The sequence below is a fragment of the Melanerpes formicivorus genome, unplaced genomic scaffold (genome assembly GCF_026170545.1).
Source record: "Melanerpes formicivorus ecotype bairdi unplaced genomic scaffold, bMelFor1.0.p_v2 SCAF_27, whole genome shotgun sequence".
NCBI classification, from domain to species: domain Eukaryota; kingdom Metazoa; phylum Chordata; class Aves; order Piciformes; family Picidae; genus Melanerpes; species Melanerpes formicivorus.
The window spans coordinates 9,884,149-9,910,585 of record NW_027142379.1 but is presented as its reverse complement, the minus strand read 5'-3'; the positions used below and the strand labels follow the sequence as shown (position 1 = coordinate 9,910,585).

The window sequence follows — 26,437 nt, the reverse complement described above, 5'->3', positions numbered from 1 at the left end:
GATGAGTATGTTCTCCAGCACTCTTTGGAAGCAGGTAGGCTGCTAATACTGTTGTAGGATAGTAATGCTATTGGTCATCTTGTAGGAAGATGTAAGTAATTTGTTTGTATTCTGTGCAGATTGTCTATGCTATTGAGCCAATATCCCAAGCCAGAGTCTACCTTGGGTTGTGTCCAGTTTATACCTAACCAACTGAAACTTAAAATCATGATGTTCATTGGTGTTAAATGGTGAATGCTCAACAATTGTGTTGGAATTAATTAGTTCTGTCTAGAATTGCCTGGTTTACACTGGTCTAACTTGCATCTGCCTGAAAAAGCCCACACCTCAAACCCAAGGTAAAGCACCAAACACACTTACGTATAAACTTTTAGTTAAGCCAAAATAAAGCACTCTCCCTTGCAGTCCTTGAACTTGTGTTTCCCGTTTACTCATCAGTTTATTATACTGACTCGGTAACATTTTTCAGAAAAGCTGTTTTTCAGTGGTGCTTTAATATTTATTAAAAGGCTATTAGAGATTTAATATACTATATGTACTAATGTGGTGTTAAAATTCATTGCTTTAAGAAATCCAGATTTCCTTATTGATCTCTGTGATTCTCTCCTGTACTACAGACTACCTGATGGTTTCAGGAGGCTTCTCAGTTTTAGTAGCTACCCAAAGTGGTAGAATATACCTGTGAAAGACTTATGTTTTTCCATGATAGTTTCTCACCTTCTTTGTGTCCCTGAAAGATTTGTTTAGGGAAGACTTGAATAATAAAGAGCAGATTAGTCCATTTACTAGTCCTAATTAGTAGAAATGAATCTTTCATTTGCAAGAAGTTTTTTTTATGAAGGGATTGCATATACGTGGTGATAAGTTCTGTGGGACCAGAGCCTCTGAGTTTTCCTCTTTGCACGTTTGCAATATTTCTAGATAGAGCTATGGAAGAGTCCTCTTCTAAAAATTACTTATTTTTAACTCTACCAACTTTTGCAGCTGATTTCCACCCCCACCCTTGGGCTTCTGGCTGGTGTGAAAGCATTTTATGTAGCCTTTAACCCTTAGTACTACATACAGCATCTCTTAGTTTCTTTTAAACTATGTCTTTTTTAGTTTTTAATGCCTCTATAGAGCAGAGATGCTGATCTGTCACTTGGATAGCATTACCAAATTCTTGGAACTCCTAGAGAGATCAATCAAATGTTTCTGTTCTCTAGCTGCTAGGAATTGGTCCAAATATGTATATTTGGGTACCATAGATCATATGTATTTAAAATAGTATCTTGCCTTCCCTCAAATTCAAGTTGTAATCAAACTTCTGTGCTATCAGGCTGAAGGGAGAAAAGCGTGTTTTTCTTTTACATGCCCAAAATGTAGTGAAAATCCCTGTGGACAGTCGTGTTTACAAGGGTAACTGTCTGCATTCAATTGTGGGTTATAAAAGTGCTTGCTTGAATAAATACACTGAGCTATCAGACAGAACAACCAATAGTTCGTTGGACTAATTGACCTTGTCAGTAGAATAGAAACACTTGCAAATAAAATTCCCATTGCCAGTGAAGTTGCAACTGAAAACCCCTGAAGAAACAGTGTATATCCTCTAACTATCTTGGAATGCAGTTATTCAGGCAGCAGACATGTGTAGTGGGGGGGGGGGGGGCGTAGAAGGGGGAAATCATTAGCTAAGAAAGTTTTATATACCAGCATTTCTCAGTGATCTTTTTTTGTAGTGTGAGGTTACATGTGTTCCTAAAATTGTTAAATTAAGTCCTTCACTTTCCATATTCAAAGTAATGTTTTCCAACAGTTGCTATTGCTTTTACCCATATCTTAGGTCCCCATGTATTTTTTTGCTGGTCAGCTTTTATTATAACCTACCCTTGTCAGAAAAGGCAAAGATGTTTGGCTAGTAACCACCGTCTGCTGTAATGAGGGCAGAGTGTGTTTGTTGTCCTACAGCAATGGTTGACTTACATGAATGCCAGTGTCTATAACCACACATACTGTGGCAGTTTATCTTTCTGTGAGTATATTCAGATTGCATGACAATGGAAAAGTATCACAGCAAATAACAGAATGTCTGGTCTTCTAATCCAAAGCACGGTGGAACCGTGTTTTGCTTTACCTGTGGTGAGTCATGTAGTTTGTTTAAAAAAAGGAAAATATTTCACTCATGAAATAAGCTTTCATGAATGAATTAGTCATCTATCAGACATTTCCTTTTAGAAAGTTGGATAATGTCACACAGGTGGAAGTAGTATTAAGGGGAAAAAAAAGGCAGCAGTGAAAGACATAACAGGCTTCACTGTGTACTATAAAAACATGATTTTATTTTGGTTAGAAAACAAACCAGGAAAAATGGTGTGTGGAAAAAGGTCTGAAAAACAGTCTAGTTAGCTGCTAAATAAACTTCAGAGACGAAGGTTTAAAAAAACCCCAAGATTTGTAAAGGCAGGGGGGGAGATAGTGTATTTCACCTTAAGTAAGGGACAATGTGTAATAAGGGATTTTGTGGTTTTACAGCTCGATGCATGTGTTTGAAAGCTGTTCTCTCAGCAACGTGGGTGGCAGGTTATGCTACCATATAATGTATTGTAGTTGGCTCTCCACACTTGTCAGGGTTAGCGTTCAACCATTCGGAAAATTTTCCCATTGTTCTATCATGTGAACCAAGACTAGTGTTGAATTCCCAATAACCTTCTGCAGGAAAAAAAGAGGTTTAATTAGAAAGTTTGAAATTTGATTACTTCTGGTATTGTCTTAATGTACTTCTCTCTTAGTTTAGATGCTTATCTAGAAGTGCAGTCTTTTTTCTTTCCTTTTTTTTTCCCCCCTCAGAAAGATGAAAAACAAACTTAACACTGTACTGCAGTTGCTTCAGCACTTTTAAAAGTAAACTTGCATAGCCAATTCTGTCTTTCTGCAGCATTAACACTCTATTTCCATCTTAAACATGTTTGCTTTTAGATGGATCATAGCTTTTGGCAGCTACTGCATTTTCAGCAAATAATACTGTTTCTAGTAAGAGTTGCAAAAAAGAAAAAAAACAACCAAAAAAAAAAAAACACCCAACAAACCAACTTTGTGTGAGGTCCTTGTAAACTGAACCTTGGGAACGTTATGTTATTTCTGTATTTTCCCTTCTTTTGTGCTTCTTCTGTTTGTGTCATGGTTATAAATTACATCACTTGAACCAGAGAATTAAAAACATTTTATTTTGTGATTCCTGTAATTTTTAAAAAATGGCATGTTTGTTTTAGGTCTTGTGTGTGTGTTTTGGTTTTTTCTTTTTACCTGTTATTTCAGAGGCTGGCACACAGAAATAAGCAATTATGGTATTGAGATTCCATTGTGCCAGCACCTCCAGGGCATAATCCAAAAAACCCCAGAAAAATCGCCTGCTGGGTTGTATGCAGTATGCTTGTGTGAACATCAGTGTCTGCTGTTCACACATCATTTTTTACTGAAAGTTCCTGTTTGAATAAAGGTTCTGTGTTTGGAGAGTGCACTGGGATATTTGTTGGTCAATGGTTTTTCAAAGTTTGTAGGGATTTCTTATTACAGTTTCCCAAAGTAGGCTCACTGGATGCTGCTTGTGGATGATCACTAGTGCTTGAGAAGCAGAGATTGGGTTTTGGCAACATTAAAACCATATCAAGAGTGAGCTTGATGCGCTTCTCTTTGTTTAAGCATTCTGCTTGAAGACTGAACATGGGAGTGAGGAATAAGGTGGGTGGCTGGTGGGGAAGATGACAGCATGACAGAAGAGATTCAAATACTTAGTAGCACTACTGCAATTTTTTTTTAACCCTTTTCCTTCCTTCCCCTTGCCCTCTGTTCCCCTCCTTTTTAATGCAAACACATTGTCTAGTTGATGCTTTAGAACGGGACAAGTGCATCCAGCACTACAGCTTCTGTAGGGTTTGAGCATGTAGGCTCGTCTAGAATGTCTTCATGCTGCTGCATCAGATTGACCTCCTCATTTTGGCCAGTGTTCATTGTAATTGCAGTTTACAAAACATTAGTAATACTATCACTTGCGAGCTGTAGTGTGTAGCATTTACGTTTTCATCTGTTTGTAATCTGTTTGCACTTGGGCATTTTGCTGGAGAACATCATAGGCAAACTGTTAAACACAGGGACACAGTATTACAGACTTCTGCTAGATTCATAGAAGAGAAAAGGAAATGATTCTAAACCAGATTATAAGGTTCAAGCTAGGTGAAGTGGGATAGTTTACCTTGATATTTAAGATAATTATCTATCTGACTGAATAAACACTGCTAAAGCCCTTCTGCTGGTATAATTGCCACTGGCAAATGATGTAGCATAGAAATTACAGGGTTTGTTATTTGTCTTTAAAACAGAACAAAAAACAAACAGAAAAAACGCCCCATAAAAACCACTGGACTGACTTCACGTGTGGATTATAGCTTTCTTATTCTTCCCTCCCAATTGGTTAAGATCATGTCATATGGCCACAGAATTATATGCATGTGTGTCTGTCTTTCACTGAAGTAACTGCAGTAAAACTGCCTTTTAACTGGTATCAGCATGTTGATGGACTAATTCTTTCTTTCTCCAATGAAAGTATAATGTTTTTCCACCTGAGTACGGTCTTGTACATTAAACAGCTATTTACTTTACAAGTTTATAGTGCTGTTTTTATAACTTTTCATGAACAAATATCATAGTATCAGTCAGGCTTGGAAGGGACCACAAGGATCATCTATTTTTTAGAATAAACCTTTATTTAGAATAAACCAAACCAGGTTGGAAGAGACCTTCAAGATCATCGCGTCCAACCCATCAAACAATCCAACCCACCCAAACAGCTAACCCATGGCACCAAGCAGCCCATCAAGTCTCTTCCTGAACACCTCCAATGACAGCGACTCCACCACCTCCCTGGGCAGCCCATTCCAATGGGCAATCACTCTCTCTGTATAGAACTTCTTCCTAATATCCAACCTGAACCTCCCCTGGCGCAGCCTGAGACTGTGGCCTCTAGTTCCAACCCCCCTGCCATGGGCAGGGACACCCCACACTAGATCAGGCTGGCCAGAGCCATATGCTGGCCAGAGCAATATGCCACAGTTGATTGCAGAAATTAGGTAGTTTGAGCCTAGAATTAGTATTTTGGTCATTGCCAAGGGGAACACCAAGCACTCTGAATTTCCATATAGTGCTAATTTTTGTAACATCTTGCATCTCTTTTAGCTTTCCTTGTTTGTAAAGATTTGAAGGGAAGTTTCTACTAACAGTTCTAGTTGATTGTGTTCCTGAGGGGAAATTGATCTGTGATTGTCCATTTATTTTATTTTTTCTTGGGTGTTTGATGAGGCTCCTGCTTTCAAGGCTTGAGCTAAGAAATACTGAAAATCTTTTTCTTTGTTTGACTGTTGTATCATTTATTGGCTTTTGGGGAAGTGTGAGGAGAAACGGTAAGTATTCTGGGAGGAATTCTGATACCTGACATTACCAGTTACCTAACAGAGCAAGATGATAGATGCTATTGGAGGAACTATCTGGAACAAGGGACTGTTTAATCTCTATAGAGCAGCATGCTAAGGAGGGGGTCTTGAAGCGCTTTCTGATGTAAGCAGACTTATATTTGAAAGGCAAATAATGTTTTTCTGTAGTAAAAGGCCCAGGAAATGGGTAAATTGCCCTAAAAGCCCTCTTCCCACCATTCTACAACAATGCTTTTTCCCCATCCCTGAAGTTCCCCAGAACTGAGAAATCCAAAGTTTTCTGCACTGGGTTTGGAACTCATATGTAAAAGAACACTAACATCTTGAAAGATGTAAAACAGTTCTATGTCAAAGGTGATAGGATAGTAAGACACTTCTCACTCAATCCTGCTTTTTTGTCTTTCTGGAGAGGTTGTTAGTCAGTTGGAAATACCTTGCAGTGGTGTTTGAGCTCTGTTTTTCCACAAATTGGATTAGGGCTGGGAGGATAAAGTCAATGAATAATCAGCTTTGATTTACCTGATTGTCTTTGCAGACTTAATTATGAAAAGTAATCTTTAGAGATAATTTCAAGCAGTGCAAAGTGCTAAATATGTGCTGAAACATAGAATCAAAGATAGATTTTGATCCCTCTGGGTGGTACTACCAACACAGGATTAAAACCCTTTCAAGACAAAAGCTGGCACTTGACATTTAATTTGGCTTAATCATAAGAAAAGAGATAAAAGGAATGAGAGCTTTATAGGATACCTGAGAACTAAAAATCTTGTGCTGTCATCTCGGCTGGTGCTGGTCAACTGGGTGAACCACACCTTGTTTTGTTTCACTTAACTTGTAGGCAGCTGCACCTGGGAACATCTTAACCACTCTTCTTTGACAGTTTTAATCAGCAGCCAGTTGGTCCATGGTTATTATTTTCTGGTCTATGTGTGGCTTCTGTGTTGTTGTCATTATTTTCATCCATATAAATTCAACCAAGTTTAACTATTTGTTGTAGATATTGCCTTGAGTGGCAAAGTTACCAAGCTGCTGATACTAAGTAAGATTTTAAAAAACCCAACCAACCAAAACCCCCAAGCAAACAAACAAAATACCCCACAAAAAAAACACCCCGAAAAACCCAACCCAACAAACCCCCAAACCTCAAAACAACAACAAAATAAAAAGCCACCCAAAACAAATCAGCAGAATGCACTGGACAAGTCATGCATTTTTGGGCCAGCAAACATGAAAAAACCCCCAACAAACCAAAACAATGAAAAAACACACCAAAAATGCCAAACAAATTGCACCACAAACCCCACCACTACTCAAAAAAAAACAAACCACCAACAAAAACCCAACAGAAAGAGCCAACCATAGTTTCCATAAATTCACAAGTAATGTTAGCATGCATAAAGACTAGTAAGAATATATCTTGTATCTATGAAAAGAAAAAGCCAAACTTTTTTTTTCTAGTAAAAGTAGATGAGCAGATGTAGTTCATGTAGGTGTGAGAGATCTTTGCAGTAATCCTTTTTTTGAAGCTTAAAATTTTAGTGGAAGACTGAGATTAATCACAGTACTGAGTTATAGGAAGAAACGCTGTTCATGTGGCAATTTAAAGCAATCCTTGAGGTTCAGAAGAAAATGCTACCTGACAAATGGCAGCTGTCTAGAACAACTGCAGGGCTCTTGAACAAAAGATTCAGTTGCTTCAGAGTTATCATCATGACCTTTTTAGGGTCCCCTCTGAAGTTATATACTACTGCCTTGATTGCTAAAATGTTATTTTGGTCAGGGATCATGTCTGCTTGGAGCTTTGGGAATGCTGCTGGGAAGGAAATTTTGTTCTTTATCAAGTAGCACATGAAAACATTTATATAGATCTGAAGTAGAATTTATTTCTTTCTGGGGACTGTTTTCTCTCTTAGTCTGTCCTAAGATAACGAAGATCATGTATTTGAATTGGAAAAGCTTTTCCCAGGATTTTCACATTTTCTGTAGGAACACATACAGAGCGTGGAATGAGAGTAAAAAATGTAGCCTATGGGCCTGGCTTGAAGGCCTTAGCTCGCTAGCTTTCTTCATCCAATTCCTAAACTAAGTTTGTTTCACACTTCCATTGTATTTCAGAATGACTTCTAGAGTTTTATATCTCATGTTAAGGGAATGTTAACAAATACAGTTTTTATTGAGGCTTTTATGAACACTTGTCAGTAAGCCTTTGAGTGAGCTATAAGAGTCTAGTCCCTAATACTTACCATGTTCCCTTTTGTTGGTCTTTATTTTTCTCCCTTTTTTCCTCCTTTGCCATATCTGGGGGATGTCAAAGTCAACTCTGTATGAAGGATTTTTTGGATAGTTTCTGTTAGCAAATGCAGGAAATCCTAATTTGATTCTCTGATGTTGAGAAGAGACAAATTGAGATTTCTTACTTCTTAGCAAAATGGTGTTACTGAGGATAAACAGTAAGGTTAAGTCACATCTATTTTTTTTTTCTGTTGTGAAAAGAGCTGCAGTTCCATACTGGGATAAATTATTTAGTAAAATTTTCAAGGAGGCTTCCTTCTGTTTGAACAGATCTGTTGTGATTGTGATGCTCACTGTGTTTAATGGAGAGGTTTACATAAACTGGTTTTGGGTAGATCCAGCACTGCTGAGATAAGAACTTCTGTGGTGGAATTATTGGACTTTGTTTATTTACACTGTCTGTCATGAGGAGATAAAGATTTGGTCACGTAGCAGAATTAAATTAAACAGAGGAGCATATGTACCACCAGGACTGTAAGATACACAGCATCACATATTTGTAGTCCAGTTCCATTAGTCTTCATATCTCTAAGCAGTAAGATTATATCCCAACAGCAGCTGTAGATTTAAGACTTAAGAATCCTATTGGTAAGCAAGTTTTCAATTGTGATGCTTGTTTTGTTGGGTGGTTTGGTTGTGTGTGTGTTTGTTGTTTTCTTTCCTATGGCCCTTTCATTCTTCAGGAGAATACATGATGTAATTTTATTTTGGTTCTCATATGAAGAGCTGATATTCTCGCATGTCTTGAATGTGGTATTAAGACTATTCAAGGCTGCTCTATATAGTAGATGTGCTGTTACAGTACAGTAGTCATTATCCCAAGACTGTATAGCTCCATCAGTATCTTTTTGAGCTGTATGGGCTTTGAATGAATGGTGGCTTGAGAAATCTTTGACTCTGAGAAATAAATCAAGAAACTGAATTCATCTAGATTGGGAAACAGAATCCAGAGTCTGGCTTCAGCATTAAACATGGGCACACTTACATGTGAATTAGTATAAAGCACAAGCAAAAGGTGAAAACTCTAATGCATTTGTTCCAGCATGTTAAAGAAAAAGAAACTGTGTTTAGATGTAAAATTAAATGCTTCCATCAGGCAACCTGATGCCAGCTTTGCAAATTTATGACAGTGTGTTCTGGCTCATACAAAACCACCCAGCTGAACTGCTGACAGAGACACTCCTATTTCTTCTCTTTAAAGTTCAGTCATATGAAAATATATCTTTAGTGAGACATGTTTATGAATTTGGGATCTTTCTCAGCTTTGCATTTTTAACTTTACACTCATAGTTTTCACAACAGTCTCTTGCATTTATTTCCAATGAGTAAATGCTCTTTGATTTTAGCATTACATGTGCTCTGGATCCTGTAAAAAGTTACCCTGCTTTTGCTTATTGAAGTCTAGCATGCTCTAACCAACCTGAGAAATGTTAACAGTTTATCAGGTTTTACCCAGTGTGCCTTTACTGGGTATCTACATCCACAGGGTCTTATCCAGATGCAAAAATGTTTTACTTGCTTGTATAAGGTACTGCTGCAGGTTTGGGGGATTTATATAAATTTTGGGTATCTAGTTTTAGGAGAGGCAACCCTCTTCCATTCTCTACTTCCTGAGAGGTTCCTGTGGAACCAGGAGGAGCATTTTCACTTCACCACACTGTTTAGCCTTACAAAGCAGCAGCTTGTCCTCTTGAATTTTTAAGTTGGTAGCACTCAGTATAATTTATTGCAGGGTTTTTTAAACAAAGTCATTCAGGAACTTGTTCTTGTTTTGAGTGTAACAGATAAAATGAGAGCTGTGCCATTTTGTGGGCCCATCTTTTGGAAGATGATAAAAATCTGGTTCAATGGAAAGTAAGAACTCTTTTGAGTGAAGAGAATGTTTCTTTTGTTTTAGATGTATTTATACACCTATAAAGGGTGCTTGAGAGTTAGCAGCTGTCTGCTTCTGCTGTTGATTTTATTTTTTTTTTTATATCTCATGATATTTTCTTTTTGTTTGTTTGTTTCCCATATTAATTTAACATTCTGTAGGATGCAAAGAGCAAGGCCTGAAATGCAGTTAGTAGCCTATCTCTGATAAGTTATACAAGGTCATTTGCTACAGAATTAGCTCAGTGTGGCTAGTTTTCAGACACTAAAATCTTGAATATTCATTGCATAATCAGATTTTTTTCAAATACTTTGTATAATTTAACTGTAGCTATGTCTAGACATATTTCCTGGATATGCCTAAACAATTCTGAAGGTAAATTATGGGCTGCTTTTTTTTTCTTTGCACTTTCACACAAGCATAATAACATTCCATCATATACATTGGAATAAATGGAAACTGCAGCCAGTGAAAGTAAAGTTTTCATCCATTTTGCAAACCCTTGCACCTTTGTAGAAATGGTTATTTCCCAGTAGCATTTTCTGTCATTTAACTTAGATTTGCAATAAACTTACACATCCAAACAATTTGTGTTGTTCTTTCATGTGGTTCTAGTTCAGATATATTGATAGGGCCTTCTCCTTTATGCTCTTCTATCTCCTGATATCTTAATTCTATTTGCATTAAGGTCATCTTGTATAAGGCCCTCACTTAACAAATAATGATTGCAGAATTTTCTTTTATAGCACTTGTTTCTCTGCCCTCAGGAAATTCTGCTTATTCTCCCCTTTCCTGTAGGATTCTGTGGTGTTTTGTTGCCTTTCAGGAAAGGCAGCTGCCAGTATTAGCACTTTGTCCTGTTCTTTGGTCAGCAGTCCCCTTTGTAATCACCTGAACTTCAGAGGGTTCTTTATATATTTTCAGACTTTTTGCTGTACTGCATTCCACTGCTCATTCAATCTATTTTCTGTTCTTTGTATAGCTGCCTGGTCTTCTGCTCTTCTTAGCCTTTCTGCCATCCTTTGTGGTTTCCCCTAACTCTCTTCAGTAGATGATTGAAGTGCTGCTGTCTTCCCCTGAGAGCAGCCTGACTCACCTGAGAATTGTAGGACACAATGTCCTTATTTTGGATGGATGCTGCTTTGAAAAGGAAACAAGGGGTTTGGATCTTGGTAGAGGAATTGGAAAATCTTGGGGCTTTTCAGTGTTTTTGGAGATTGAGGAGAAGCTGAGTCATGACTAAGATAAAAATGTACATAAAAATGCTATCTTTGGTAATTTTTGGTGTCATCTTTGGTAATTTTTAAGAACTTTATGCCTTCTTTCCTTTGTTATGAAAACTTTAGTGCACATAGTTGCAAAATTATCCAAATAACCATCTAGTTAACTATTTTGTGTTGTGACTAGAAAGTTTGAATGTAGACAGCATCCTTTGTTGGGGTGAACTTGGGAAACTGTAGGAGTTTTTGTTTCATTCCATTTGACACTTGGTAAGCAGCATCCCTCTGTGTGGTGGGTTTTGGTTTTTTCCAATCCTCTGATCAGGTAAAAGTTCCATGAAGAATTTTCAAGAAAACAGTTGTATGAATCACATTTGCTATGTTTATGCCATCATTTGCTCTATTTTTATGACAGCTGATCCTTCAAACATGATTTTTAGAGAACCCTCTAGTTCTATTCTGTACTGTCACAAGGCATGCCAAAGATGATTTGTATCAGTTGGTCATCATCTGCAGGCTCCTGCTTAATAGGATAATTACCTCTTACTTTGTGTATATGGGGCCTCCTGCTTAGTTACTTGTCTGAGAAATGAAAAGCACATTGCAGTGAGGCAAGCTTTTATCTTTTGAAGTGTTTCCTAAAAGGTACAAAATGTCTGATTTCACTAAACTTTTCTTCATTCTAAATGTGTGGTGTTGGCTATATATGTTCAGTAATTTTTCACAGTGTTTTTTTAAAAATACAGTTTCTTTTCTGCCATCTGCATCTATAATGCACAGAGGTACTGATAATTTTAGTTGGCTACTACCTTGGTTTTTAAAACAACACTTATAAATAAATTCCCTCATTCCTCTTTCAGAGTGCCAGAATTTGAGGAAATTTTCAAGATTTGTAGCAAACCATAGCTTTTCTGCCATTCATTCTTAGGACCAGACTGTATCATAGTATCAGTCAGGGTTGGAAGGGACCACAAGGATCATCTAGTTCCAACCCCCCTGCCATGGCCAGGGACACCCTACACTGGATCAGGCTGCCCAGAGCCTCATCCAGCCTGGCCTTAAACACCTCCAGGGGTGGGGCCCCAATCACCTCCCTGGACAACCCATTCCAAGGCTTCACCACTCTCATGGGGAAGAACTTCCTCCTCACATCCAGCCTGAATCTCCCCACCTCCAGCTTCATTCCATTCCCCCTAGTCCTATCACTACCTGAGATCCTGAGAAGTCCCTCTCCAGCCTTCCTGTAGGCCCCCTTCAGATACTGGAAGGCCACAATGAGGTCACCTCAGAGCCTTCTCTTCTCCAGACTGAACCGCCCCAACTCCTTCAGTCTGTCCTCATAGGAGAGGTGCTCCAGCCCTCTGATCATCCTTGTGGCCCTTCTCTGGACACCTTCCAGCATGTCCATATCCCTCTTGTAATAGGGCCTCCAGAACTGGAGGCAGTACTCCAGGTGGGGTCTCACCAGAGTTGAGTAGAGGGGGGGATTCACCTCCCTTGACCTGCTGGCCACACTTCTCTTGATGCAGCCCAGGATCTGATTGGCTTTGTGGGCTGCAAGTGCACACTGAGAGCTCCTGTTGAGCTTCTTGTCCACCAGCACCCCAGACTGTCCAGGCACAGTCTGTTCCAGTAGGTCTGCAGCTTAGACTTTAAACTACTCAGGTACCAGAACCAGGCAGACTGAAGCAGAAAGTTTGTTTTGGACTGCGTTACTTATTTTTGACACTGTCAGTCAGGCCACCACTTTAGAGCATAAGCTCAAGAATTTTATTTTTATTGTTGCTTTTTCAGCTTCAGCATACTGTTTGCCAAGCTCAAGGGAAGTAACTGATATTGACGTTGGAGCCAAATCCCTGTAGGTCTGAAGGATTTCCCCTGATACCAGGAGCCTTCTCAAAGTTCAATAGCAGTGCACCTGCAAAGGTATGGCGTTCCTATCTATTGTGACAGCTGGTTCATGAGGCGCAGGGCCCAGCAGGAGAATGCTAATGAGCTTAGGATGTGTGCCTTCCCTTCCTCCACTCTTGACTGATCCCTAGAGGAATTACAAAGCCCTTTTTTCATTAAATCAGAGGTCCAAAATCTCATAACTGTTACGAGTAATTTCAGTTGGAGGCAGTATTTCTTCTGTAACAACAGGTTCATGTTAAGATGGCATCTGTCTTAGCTGAAACCAAACTCAGCTTAGATGACCTCCTGCTGTGGGTTAAAGGCTCACTTTGGAGTTTTAGACCATATTTCCATACATGCACATAAGCAAAACCATGCTAGATTGTGGTGTCACTCTACTTGCTGTTTTGAGCACTGTACTTCCTGAAGGGATAGGAAGAAGGTTTTGTATTTTCTTTAAGTTCCCATGGACAGGTTGGCTGCCACTTAAAACAGACAGGCAGTCATTCTCCAGTGAGGTTTCATTTATGGATGTGTCAAGGATAAACTCTGTTATGTGATAGTTCAAGTCATCTTGCTCAACAGAAAAATGAGATTTTAAAGGTACAGGGTTTGGGAGCAAACTGTCCAAGTCTACTTAACATTTCTTCACTTTCTCTGAAACATTATCTACTTCTTGAGACATATTATTGTAACTAATGTTGAGCTGCCTGTGCATAACTGTCCCTCATAGAATGTACTAAAAAAAGTACATATGGCACAACAAATGTAAAGAGTTTTCCCTTCTTTCCAGTGACTTCCCTAGCAAACAATTAGTGACAAATTGCTGATAGTTTCTGCAGATACACTTTCTAGAATGAAGAGTTACAATTAAGACCAGTTTGGCTGACAGATCCAGAGTAGTTGATCACATGACAGGCTATTTATTCGTGTCTCGGGCTGTGTGTACCTGATTGTACAAGTTCCTGGCCAGCACGGGGTGCAGATAAAGCAGTATGTGATGAGCAGGGTGGTGGCTGCTTAAGGACCATGGACAGGATCCAGTCCATCCCTATATCCACCTGTGGGGCTTCTGCCAAAGTCACTTCATCTGGCAGGAGATTATGCGGATAGTTCAGCACAGTCTTGACACTTTTGCAGGCACCAGTACTTATGATTCTTTACCACTGATACTTTGGAACTGCCTGTTCTTCCAATGAGTCTCTCATAAAACTCTTGGTGTTCCACAGCATGTGCAGTTGTACCCCATTTTCTCCCGTTTGAGTCTTAACATGCATATTTATTCACCAGTCATTTTCCTCACCTCTAAGACTTAAACTTGCAAGTTTTCAGTGATGCTTGCATAGAAGCACTATATTTTTAGTTCCAAGCATTACCCTAGCCTCCAATTTAGTGGTTTTATGCTATTTACCAAGCATTGTCTTGTTAAAGCTTCTGTGGTTTGAATCATTTTTGCACCTCAGTCCATTGCACTTGACAATGTGAAAGAGCATTTAAAACTTGGCCAATCATATTTTACATGATGAGATCCTCATAATAGGGGTAACACTTTCTTAGCTGATTCCCCTTGTTCATCAGAGCCTGTAACTCCAGCTTTTAGATGCCTGCCTTTTACCAGTTCACAGTGAAAGATCCTCAAGATGATTCTGAGCTTCATCTGCTTGACATAATAAAGCAGCAGTGTTGCATTTTCTAAAGAATACTCAATTTTTTGCAAGCTTTCTTGCCAATTCAACAGCTCAGAAATGAGTGCAATGAAGAGAAGCCATCGGTGATTCTGAACATGAAGAACAGCTTAGCTGCACAAACTGAGTTGGCACACTTGGTGCATTGATTGTTTATGAGGCCAAACTTAGCAAAATGTATTGAGGACTTATCTGGGCAGAATGAAGTCAAATTTAGTGTGCCCATGAAAATGGGGCCTAATGTATTTTGTCATTTTTTTTCATAGTGCTTCCCTGTTACGTTGAGCTGCTTGAGCACTTTCCTAGCATATTTTCAGGGTCTAGTTGACCTCTATGCTATTTCTAGGCTCAGATGGGTATTCTCTGACATGTTTTGGTCATCTGTATCTGAAAGTTACTCTTTCTAGCCCGGATTGTGTGTTTAATTGTCTTTATTTTAATTGGATACAAATTTCTCACCACCTGGGCATTGGTCAGTTTTTACCATTTTAATCTGGAGCAGAATAGTCTGAAGGAGGAGGTTCTATAAAACTTATTCTGCAGCTAATCTCATGTCTGCCCAAATCCGTAGCTGAATCTTCCTGAGAGATGGACTGTGCTCCTCTAGACTCTTCAGGAACTGCTATTTGGAAGAATGGAAAACTTCTCTTACCTAATGGACTGAAGTTTGATTTCTTGACCATTTAAGGAGGTGACTGATTAAGACCACAGAGCCACCTCCTTAGGTGGTCGTTGCTTCGTTAGAGCGAAGAAGTGTGCTTTTCACAGTGGATCCTTTGAGCATGTTCCTGTGTTTCTTGTTAAGCTGCTAATGTGGTGTCCCTCCTTTGACTCACTTGGAACTTACAAAGTTTCTTTTGGACATGCTTCATTTTTCTGCTGGAACTGGTGCATCACTGCTATTAACTGGTTCTCTTCCTTCCTAAGTGAAGTGATGGCTGAAGCCCAAGCTCTGCTGCTCCGTGTGTTGACAGTTCCCATACTTGGAAATATGCAGAGGTCTACTGATTCTGAATCCTGGTAGCTATATGGTAGGATATGGCAGCTGTGAAAAGAACTTTGGAAATAGAGCCAGCCTTTTTTCTCCTTGCCAGTTGTTGTGAAAATATATTTGGATAGCTGTAAAATAATGGCTAAACAGGGAAAAGCCTTTCCCATATTTCATCACTCAACTCTGGGAAGGTCTGTGTATTGATAAATACTTTTTTCTTTGATAGTGTTTATTTCTTCCAGAACTTAGCTTTATAATCTTGTTCTGCTTGGAAGAATACATTTATTAAGAACACCTGCTTTGAAAAGCTTGGGGGTTTTAGGTAACTATAGTAAGAACAAGTTAAACACATAGACAATTTTTTTTGTGGAGAAGAATCTAGATCTCCTTTTAATTTCAATTTCAAAGGTGGCTGAGTCCCTACAATAAAAAGGATCACCTTTAACAGCTTTATGAGAAAAGTAGGAGGGGTCAAACCAAATGCTGTTTGGTTGCACAGCCTGGTTTAGAAGCAGGCACTAAAAATGTGGGTTGCTATTTGGAAGTAGTAGTATAGTTGATTAAATGGAACTGTGATGAAGTACTAACATCTCAGAATCGTGTTATATCAGGATGAAGCTGGGATGGCAGCGGTAATTATCAGTTTTCTGTGGGTACATGGGTGTAGAAAAGGCTTGCTTTCTTTAGAAGGAAGAAAACAGCCTGCTGTTCCTTCCCAATTTATGCACAGTAACTAACTCCCCTGATACCTGTGAGCCTTGTCTAGCATATATTCTGGGATGTTTGTGATGACCCTGAATATGAAACTACTTAGTGGTTTGTTTGGTTTTTTTTTTTTTCCTTTCTATATCTTCACAAAGATTTTCATAGGGCTACAAAGATCATGTATGGCTTCAAGGGTGGTAGCCTACTGTAAATATAACAAACAGCAGGTTGGATTTATAAGCCTAGTAGAAGTAGCAGTTTAAGTTATATGCTACTTTAAGGACACCACAGAATTTAAGCAGAATATCACTGTGTATGGAAAAGAGATCAGTATTCAATTTAAACAGGATTAAGTGGAATAGAAAAGTCTTCTTTGGATAAATGATTTCCAGCAACACCACTACAGAAAAAATGTCTTCTAAAAGCTCTGTTCTTGTGTTCAGTCATCTCTCTGAAGTGTAGCCTCAAGTTGATTGTATTTTTTATGTGGCTTACATCTGTGGTACAACACCCATCAGTTGCAATAGGAGCCTTGCCAAATGTGTATGGAATCCTCTTGAACCTCTGGACTATACAATGAAGTGAAGAGACAGACCTATTAAATTGGCTGGAGAGGAGATTTCCATTGAGAAGATAATTTCTGCTTTGGCTTTCAAATTAACATAAATTAATGGAGTGGGAGTATATGTCCATAGGCAAAGCTGTAGCGTGGAGACGACAGGAAAATAAGAAAGCAGTGGAGAAGAGATAGATAAGACTATGTAATAGCAGCAAAGGACATGTGAGTAATTTTTTTCCATTTCAATTTTTATGCCTTTGTTCCTTTATTTTTTGACTTTAATGCATTTGTTTACTATTTGTCACAAAAGATACACTGTCAAAAGAAAATACTAAAAGCCAAACCCTAGGCTTTTAGTATATTGTATGTAAGATTAGTCTAGAGCCACAAGAACTGATCTGAGTTGCTGATACCAAACTTGCATTGACTCTCTCCTGGGTTTCCATCTTTTTTTTTTGGTTGTTTTTGTTTTAAGCTTTTCTGGTAAAACACATAACAGAAAAACATCTAGTTTTTAATTTCACTTCATGAGTTTCACAATATACCTGGTTTTGAAAACCTGCCTGGAAGCGAGTTAATTGTGACTGATTTTTAATGACCATAGATAGAAGGAAAAAATATAGGAGGAAACTTAATCTGGTATTTTCCATAGTGGACTTACCCTGTACTGGGGTAAAACATATGTATGTATGTGTATGCAGTGGCTAGTGCTTTTAAAGAGCAGGGCTGACAGTGAAGTGAGCTGAAATGGTAGAAAGTACAGTAGGTACTGCAGGTAGAGCTGGTAGTGCCACCTGTACTTCAGGTTTTGTGACCCTTTCCGTTTTGAGGCTTAACTCTTCCTTACTTTATAACTTTTGCCAGAGTTCAGCTCAGACAGATTTTTCCATGCCAGATGTCTGCTTTGGGTTGATTTTTTTTTTTTTTTTAAAGTTTCAGCCAAAGCAGTTTGGTTCCAAGAATAAGGCTAGTGAAAAGTATGCTGTTTTGCTTGTGTGAGAATATTCTGGTGTCCTTCTTTGATGCTCCAGTGCCCCCAAGCTCTGAAGCAAGGATTTGAAATTTGGCATTAGTTCAGCCTTTGTGTTGAGGATGTGCCTTTTGCCTCCCTGTAAATATCCACCCAAATTTCCAGACCGGTTTACAAGGCTTTGAAAGATTGCCATGTTGCATGGGCTTAATAGGAATTTCTTGAAACTTCACAGTAAGTTTCCTTTAGATTCTGTTCACACTGGGAATGCTCCAGGCAGAGTAGAGTTGCATATTTCATCCTGCTTCTGGTAGGAATTGTAAGGGCTGGATCTGGGTGCTGACATGGAACTACAAATGGGCAGTATTTTGTCTTGTACCACCACTGCCTATTCCCATGTCCTATTCCTTCTCCCTGGTGAAGGATGTGAGCCCTCTGGAAAAAAACTGTCTCACTCATCTGAAAGAGCATGACAGATGTGGAGGGGAAGAATGTAGGAGCATATGTATGTGTCTGGTTTGTACCATTCCTTTGGTCACAGAAAATGTGTGTGTCATGCTGGCAAAATATTGCTTCCACTTCTGTTAGATGCCGAGATAGTAACTATTAGATCTTGTTATATTTAAGCTTCAGTAGCTGAATGGGTCTCAAGGTTTTAATCATTTTGCTGAATTATGTAGGCAGCAATTTATTACAAAAAGTAAGATTCAAAATATTGCAGTACAGTAATGTTATTTAAAAGGCCAAAATAATTTCATTGAAACTTGGACCTCTTGCACTAAATACACCATAGTACAGCCTCTGACCTTGTCCCATGCTTGGTCCAGGAGGGAACTGTTTGACTGGAATGGGGAAAGAGCTCTATTCTGAGGATGAGCCCAGGATTTGTACAGGAAAGGCTGTGCATTCATCCACTACAGAAGTTGGAACGTGGAGTAAGTGAAGCAGGGAGTTTATGAATAAAGTTTTGTGTCTAGGACAGTTGAGCACTGCCTGATGAATTGTGTGCAGTCTGTGCTAAGTTGTGGTGTTTTGACATGATGCACTCAAATAACTGCTCCTAGGTGGCTGCTCGTACTGTGTGTTCCAGGGGCTGCTTTCAGAACTCTTAGCAGTGTGCAGTAGTGCAGACACGTATAACTGCAAGTGAGCTCAGTGGCAGCTAAACCTCCTGTGAAATACTGGATGTTAATAAGGACAGTAAAAGGCAGGTCCAAAGTATGTGAAATTCAACATCTGGAACTAGGGAATATTTTAGGCTAATTAACCTAATGCCTCAGTTGCCTGTTTTACAGATGTAGAAATGACTTGTCCTACCCCTGTAGAAAGGCTCGTGAAAGAATTGTTTGCCTTTAACAGAACTGAAAAATACTGTGCTATAAATCATATGACCACCCCTGGCTGACCAGGGATGAAACAAAGCACTGATCAATACATAATCAAAAGTAAAATTATCTTTAGCTCATAGCTTGCCAATGCTTTAATATTTGACCCTAGTAATTCTCATAATTTAAAAGATGTGCTTTTTCTTTGTGAATATGATAAACATCCAACTTCCTTTTGTACAAATAGTTTGATTTTTGCCAATCCCTTGGTAGCTGCTTTGGTTTGGGAGGTGAAGTCTGCTTCTCTCTTCTCAATTTCTTTCCCAGTAGAGCATGAAAACCTGAACTATATTGGATCTGTCTAAACCCAATGATGTCAACCTATAGAAAGTCGTTCTGACTGTATTAGTTAATCCATTTCATACTGATCCATGTATAAAAATCCCAATACCATAGCTCTGGAACTTAAATTTTCCACTTGGAATTAGTCAAAATTTGCAAGGTGTGAGAATAATATTGAAGTGCAAGTTTAACTAGCAATAACCCTTCATTACCATAGCCACTTTACCATGGTACTAGGTGAATGAAATTACCAATATCTGCATCCTTTCTGTTCACTGTGGAGATGGAAAGCATATTTGCTCAAGCTGGTGACTGCTGTCTCACCAGGATAAATTTCCCCTTTGTCAAGCCATCACAACAGACAGTACTTTTATCCCTTTGTAAAGCCAACCATTACCTGAAGTTTCCTAGGCAAAAAAAAAAGGTTGTGTAGGTGTTTTTTGAAAGAGACAAGGTTACAACAAATAAATTAATGTGTGTTTGTGGAAGCATGCAGCTCCCAGAGTGAGAAGATTTGCTGCTATGGTTTAGTGAATTTACTACTTTGGAAATTACTTGTTGGAAAGCCTGAAGTAGTGGAGACTTCTGGGTTTTATTTTTCTAAGTTGGAGGTGTGAGAGGTGGTTTTGTCTCTTTAAACTCAAAGTAGTCATCAAATTTTTTTTTTTCTAATTTTTTTTGGTCATTCCCTCAGGATGTTTGCTGCTTCTGAAACAGTAGATCTTAGATGAGTCTTTTGAATACTCCAGCAAAGGCAGGGCATTTGACAGGATGTTTGTCATGCAGTATTTTCAGGAGGAAGACAGGAATTATGAGCTGCTCAAAGCATAGATCTTCCTTGGAGGAACTCTGCTGCTAGGAACAGCAGTCTATTTGCTTAACTGTGTGAAATCCACTTGCTTGTGGACAACTGTTTTGGGTTTTGTTGTTCAGGGGGTTTTGTTATTGTTTTTTTCTTCCCCCCCAAGACTTCCGTTTGCTTGTGTGCTTTTCCATATGTGTTTTGAGCTGTGCTTTGAAGTTGGGCAACTAGCTTTTAGACAAAAGCTGTTACCACACTTCTGCATAGCGTCTAGCTTGATTTCAGCATGCTGATGTGTCAGTGATGTGGTTTTGAGTTAATGAAATGCAATTCTTTTGCTTGCTTTGACATTAGTTTCTGTAGGATTAAAAGTAAAAAAGAAAAAATAGTCATGTTACACTTGAGTTAGTTGTGTAAAAGCCAAGTTTAAATGAACTTTAGAATGTGATTAAATGGCAGTGCAGTAATTATTAATTGGCCAGGCATGTGTCTTGACACAAGTGACTTGGAGTCTGTGAATTATCCTATATTTTTTCCTCCTGACACTTCCTTCCTTCCCCAGTCCCCCTTATGCTCTGAGGAATATGTGAAATACCAAAACTTCATGTGGATTTAGTTTCTTACATAAATTATTCCAGCATATTTTAGTTCAGAGTGCCTAGATAAAATGTACATGTTAAAGTTAAAACATTTTCTATTATCTTTGCGCAGTGTGGTACTTAAGTAATGAGATCCAAATAGTACTGCTTTGACTTCAGTGTATGGTCCTCTGTATTTTGTTGTATTGATTTTTAAAGTGGGTTGAGTTGGTTTGGTTTGATTTTTGGTTGTGTGTGGGAGGTGGGTTTTGTTTGGGTTTTGTTTGGTTGGTTTTTTTAAGGTAGGAAGGGTAGATTCTAAAAGGCAAAAGCAAACACAGCTCTGGTCGACCAAATTAACTTGTAGCCAATTACACCAGCAGTAAATTAGCTATGAGTATTCAACCACAGTATGTCATTAATTTGAAAAAGTGACTACAGTCTGATTTGCAAGACTCTGCTCTATTGAAGAGGTTTACTATGTGATCATTTCTGTTCCATGTGTTAACTGTTTCTGAATGTTTTGCTTTTTTGTCTTGTTTTTGGCAGCAACTTGAATTAGTGGAACCGAGTGGCTGGATTCATGTTCCTTTAACAGATACTCACAAGAAGCCTATTCGCACGTTTATGATTCAGATTGCTGTTCTAGCTAATCATCAAAATGGAAGAGACACTCACATGAGACAAATCAAAGTGTACACCCCGGTGGAAGAGAGCTCTATTGGGAAGTTTCCTAGATGTACAACAATTGATTTTATGATGTATCGCTCCATAAGATGATAAAGGCATTTCTGATGACAGTATTGTTGCTTAAATGTTTGAATACTTCAAGCGGGGTTCACTTCAATGTAATTATATCTGTTTATACTTTGTATGATCTTGAAATAAAGATAACCTTGTGTTGTAGTATTGTAGTCTGTAACTTTGTGTTACATTTGGAGTCTGCTTTTTTACCACCTGAGAGTCAAAAAAGAAACTGGGCAATTTAAACTTACTTGTACTGAGAATCAGTAATTGATATAATTGGTTTGTTTCTGGGTGACTTTCTTCTCCTAATGATCATGCATGGAAATAGTTTGGTGTGTAATGTTACTAGTCATTCCTTCACCTAAAAGTTGCTCGTTTTAGAGAGCATTATTCCTGAATAGACATGGTTTAACACATTACCAGTACTATTTTTCCATGTTTCTTATGTTAATGTGTTGTACCCTTCTTGTATAGATTTTTATTTTTCTGCTTGATGACCAATGACTTTATGCATGATTTTAGACTTAACTGTGAATTAGATCATAGAGGATCTCAAGTTGCAAGGGACCCATAAGGATCATCAAGTCCAACTCCTTCTTTCTTGCAGGACTATCTAAAGCTAAACCATATGATTAAGAGCCTCATCCCGATTCTCCTTGAACTCCTGACAGCCTTGCTGCTACCACCACTTTCCTGGGGAGCCTATATTAGTGACCAACAATTCAATGAAGATGACAATGACATGAAGGAAAAAACCCCAACTTTCCAAATTACTTAATATAGTAAGTGTATTAACAGAGAGATGCTGAAGTCACCCAAACATGATAGCAGGAGAGTTAGGATTACTCCAACATAATGCAATAACAGTAGGAATGAATCTGATTTCTGCCCTGCCTCCATAGGCATCATTTTGGATCTTTAGAGAGCTATTCCTGCTTTTATACATTTTTCTGATGCAGTCCTTTTAGTAGATATGAAGGTGCACAAGAGTCTTTGAACATTAAGGCTGCAGCTGCACTTTATTCTTAACATCAACAGCAGAGCCACTCTGAAGTTGTACATTTCAATATTAGTTCAATACATTTCTCTACTGTCAGAAATTACCATCTCTATGGTTGACCCTCTTCATATTCTCCCATGACTGTTAACTAAACTGTAGCTGTGAATGAGTTAGATCCTTGGCTGTTCTTTGGCCCTTTAAAAGAAATATAATCTTAGTATGGGGTGGAAGCAAGTAATCTGTGGTAAGACTGTGGGAATGAACAGTCGAGTCATGATGATGAGGGTGGGAGTGGATTAAAAGGGAGAGTGCAACTAGTAACTCCTTCAGCTGCTGCTGACAAAATAATATATGACCATGCCTGAAAGGCAGTATAAAAATGCAAACTCATTGCTGTCTGTCCCTTGCTCTTTGATGTTCAGTGGCCATTCAGAGTCAATCTTAGATCTTTTTCTTTGTTCCATAACAATTGTAGATAGGGTATATTGGCATTTAACATCTGTGCAAGTACATTTGGGTTTTAACATTTTTGGTGCTTAGTCACATAAGGTTGCTGACTTTAGAATATTGAGATCCTTGAGGGTTGTGTCTGAAAATCAAGGAAGTTTACTGGGCTTGCCTACTAATATAGCACTTGGTATTTGAATGGAGATAAGCAAGCTGGTCTGCCAAACCATTGCAGGAAGTTATTTTACATATGTTGTGTTTAGCTACTACTTTCTTTTTTTGATAATTTTTTTCAGACACACAATTGACTGTGATTTTATCACGTGGAAGAGTGGTTTTATTTGACTAAGTACTGAAATTCTTGAGCATATAGGTTTTGTTTCTTTTATTCCTGAAACTGGGTTTGTGGACAGAATGTCCTCATAGTTCTAATTTAGTTACAGTTTCTATATTGTGTAGCCACATGCTTCTTTGGAAGGTGTCAAGAAGGGCTGTAAATTACAGTGAACTGCTGAGGTGTGCTGGAGATCCTAAGGAAGAGCCAGAATGAGTTACCATTGCAATGCACATTCACAAAAATAAATGTTCTTAGACTCATGTATAAATAGTGCTGATGGAATACTAGAACTGTTTTGATACTGATGGTGAATTTGCAGGGTTTTAGTAGAAACAGGAATAACATTTGAGCTCAATATGCTTGTCTCTCATACTAGCTTCCTACTTGGTCTGAAAAAACAACAACTTCCTTTAACAATATCTAACATTCATAACTAGCTTCCTTCATTTTTCCCCACATGCACACTAGGGCTGCTGTTTGGAAGGAGACAATTCCTGTCTGTAGTCTTTGTGTCCAAGCTGTCAGGTTCTTAGTAAAAATGAATGCAGAGCTAGGTCTCTGAAAAGCACAAAGTCAACAACTGACCTGTTTGCTTTTCAAGGTGGTTTTAACCAATGTTAAATTGAGAGGATGCTAACAAGAGGCAAGCTGTCAACTTGTTGCCCACTTAAAGCATACTCTATCTTCTTTTATTTTGTCTGAGCAAACAAGATTGCTTCTTCAAAGCAGTGAGGAAACAACAGTCACAAATATGGCCTACTGAGAATTACAGCTGCCAAACCTTAGGCTAGTTATGTGTGTGCTTTGGCTTGCATCTCCAAATATGAAAGAGCAAGGTGTACTGATGACAAAGACAACAGGTCTTAAATAATTTTGAGCCATGGGGAAAAAAGAGAGAATAAACTTTATTTAGAATAAACCAAACCAGGTTGGAAGAGATCAAGATCAGAGCTCGTATAAAAGATCAATTTTGCAAGGTGTGTGCCTGTATTTGTCAAACTCATGCAATATTGGCATATTTAGCAAGCTGACTGTTGACTGAAGATAGCCAGAATTTAGAATTGAATTGGAATTGGTGACATGTCCAATCTAAAGGTTTTAGAAAGAGTAAGGAGGTGGTAGAGTTGTATTTAATACGGGGCCAGTACTTTAGGCTAATGAAGGTTAAAAGGTTCCTGAGTAACCATTTCCACTACACAAATGATCAGAACAGCATACTGTAGGTATGCCCCTATGCTGAAGATCTTTCCCTCTACCCCAAATCACAAGACTTTTCCAGCAGACTCATAAGTAATTTCCCCATTTGTTTTTCAAACCTTGTCTGTAAAGCCAGTTAACATTCTTCGCACTGGTGCTCTTGAGCTGGAGACTAAGATTCTAGTGGATGGATTTGTTTATCACTGTAGCTGTCTCAGAATTGACTACTTTATCAAGTAGCAACTACCCAAGAAACTGAAGCAGGGAAGTTCAGAATGAGGTAATTTTGCATTCCGAATTGCAGCCTTACTATGAAGCCTTAGCTTTCCACATTTTTGTGGTAGCCTGACTAGTAGTGTTATGATGGCTTGACCTCATCTTTTAAGTTTTGCTTTTTTTTGAAGAAAATATTTCCTTCACTTGCTAATACTAAAGAGAAATAGAATTGCAAGTTGCACCATGGCTGAGAAGTTGGCAGTTTTCTAACTTCAGGTGAGCTGTAAAAGTATATCCTGAACTTTTATGTTTAACTGCAAAGCAGAATTATTAGGTGGATGAGGAATGAGAGATAGGAATCGTCTTGGTTTAGCTTGTGCAATGGGGATTTATATTTTTTCTCTTGTAATTAGAGCATTGTCCCTCACTATCAAAGCAAGCAGCAGTTTATAATCCTAAATGAACCTCACTGGAAAACTAGTGCCATAAAATGGATGAATACCAGACTATTAGTAGTTTGTGTGTATTGCTTGATTAGATGTATAGCAAACACCACTCTTTGATTACAGGATTTATTTTCCCTATCTTTTGTTATGTCATTATCTTTTTGCTATTGCTAAGTAGTCTTTTTCTCTTGTATGAGGAACATCTGATATTTAGTAGTAGATAAAGGCAATAGAGAAACAAAGGGCAGACAAAATGGAAAGACGTGTGTTTTCAAGTCAATCATGGCTTGGCAGTGATCTGAGTCACTTCAAATAGTAATTATTTAAGGGTGTAAAAAATTTTGTTTGGAAGATACCACACTAAGCCTTCACAGGCTTAGTGGAAGTGAAAAAGCCTTTCTTTAAATTTAACCTTAATTCTTTGTAGGCACTAAGGAGAGGGAGGTAACTGAGTGATCAGCATCTTGAGGAGGAACTCTTGTTGAAATGGATGGGAGTATCCGTGTTTTGACTAAGTTGTGTCTGTGTGTCTTCTTAGTGCTGCAGTGTAAACAAAAAAGGCAGATAACAGGAGAGGGAGAAAAGAGGTATTTGCTGCTCCTGCTTTCTAAAATGGAGAACAGCAAAACATTTATGTTTGGCTTATGCTTACATTGGGAGCCTCTGGCAGAGTTGGAGGTTGAAGCTGTATCTTCTTTGTCTAGCTTCTCTTTCACACTGTGAAGCAGATTTTGAGATAGTGATATGGTTTTAAAGACAAATTTTTGGGTAGTGGAATTTCTGTATGTAATTCCAGTATCACATTTAAATTGTCTTTCCCTCTGGTCTCACTCTTCTAGTTCATGTATAGGGGAAATACTTCTGCCGGCACTGTTTCCATAGGTGCACGACTGAAGCTCTTCAGTATCTGCCTTGGTGCTTTCCCTTGCCTTAGCTAAAAGGCAGTGTCCTGTTTACAGGAAGAGGGATAAGCTGCCTTACACTTTGTATGGAATACTTGCCATGAGATCAATAGTAGCTTGCAGTCTGGCTTGAAGATGTGCCATTTTCTGTGCTTTGATTGGTGTAAATGTTTCATAGTTTCATAGTTTCATTCAGGGTTGGAAGGGACCACAAGGATCATCTAGTTCCAACCCCCCTGCCATGGCCAGGGACACCCCACACTAGATCAGGCTGGAGAGAGCCTCATCCAGCCTGCTCTTAAACACCCCCAGGGACGGGGCCTCGACCACCTCCCTGGACAACCCATTCCAGGGTTTCACCACTCTCATGGTGAAGAACCTCCTCCTCACATCCAGCCTGAATCTCCCCACCTCCAGCTTCATTCCATTCCCCCTAGTCCTATCACTA

At 38.7% G+C, this 26,437-nt stretch overlaps 1 protein-coding gene across 3 annotated transcripts in view; it reads left to right on the top strand.

Moving 5' to 3' along the window:
- Positions 1–21,721, top strand: part of ANAPC10 (anaphase promoting complex subunit 10) — a 32,767-nt gene extending 11,046 nt beyond the window's left edge. For 2 of the 3 annotated variants that reach the window (XM_068154064.1, XM_068154063.1), the window contains exon 5: positions 21,247–21,721. In XM_068154064.1, coding sequence (XP_068010165.1) covers positions 21,247–21,477 — 231 coding nt within the window. In that variant the 3' untranslated portion in view covers positions 21,478–21,721. Of the gene's footprint in view, positions 1–12,641; positions 12,774–21,246 lie in introns of all 3 variants that reach the window. The other variant, XR_010989281.1, reaches the window with a different exon arrangement.
- The last annotated feature ends 4,716 nt before the right edge of the window (positions 21,722–26,437 follow it).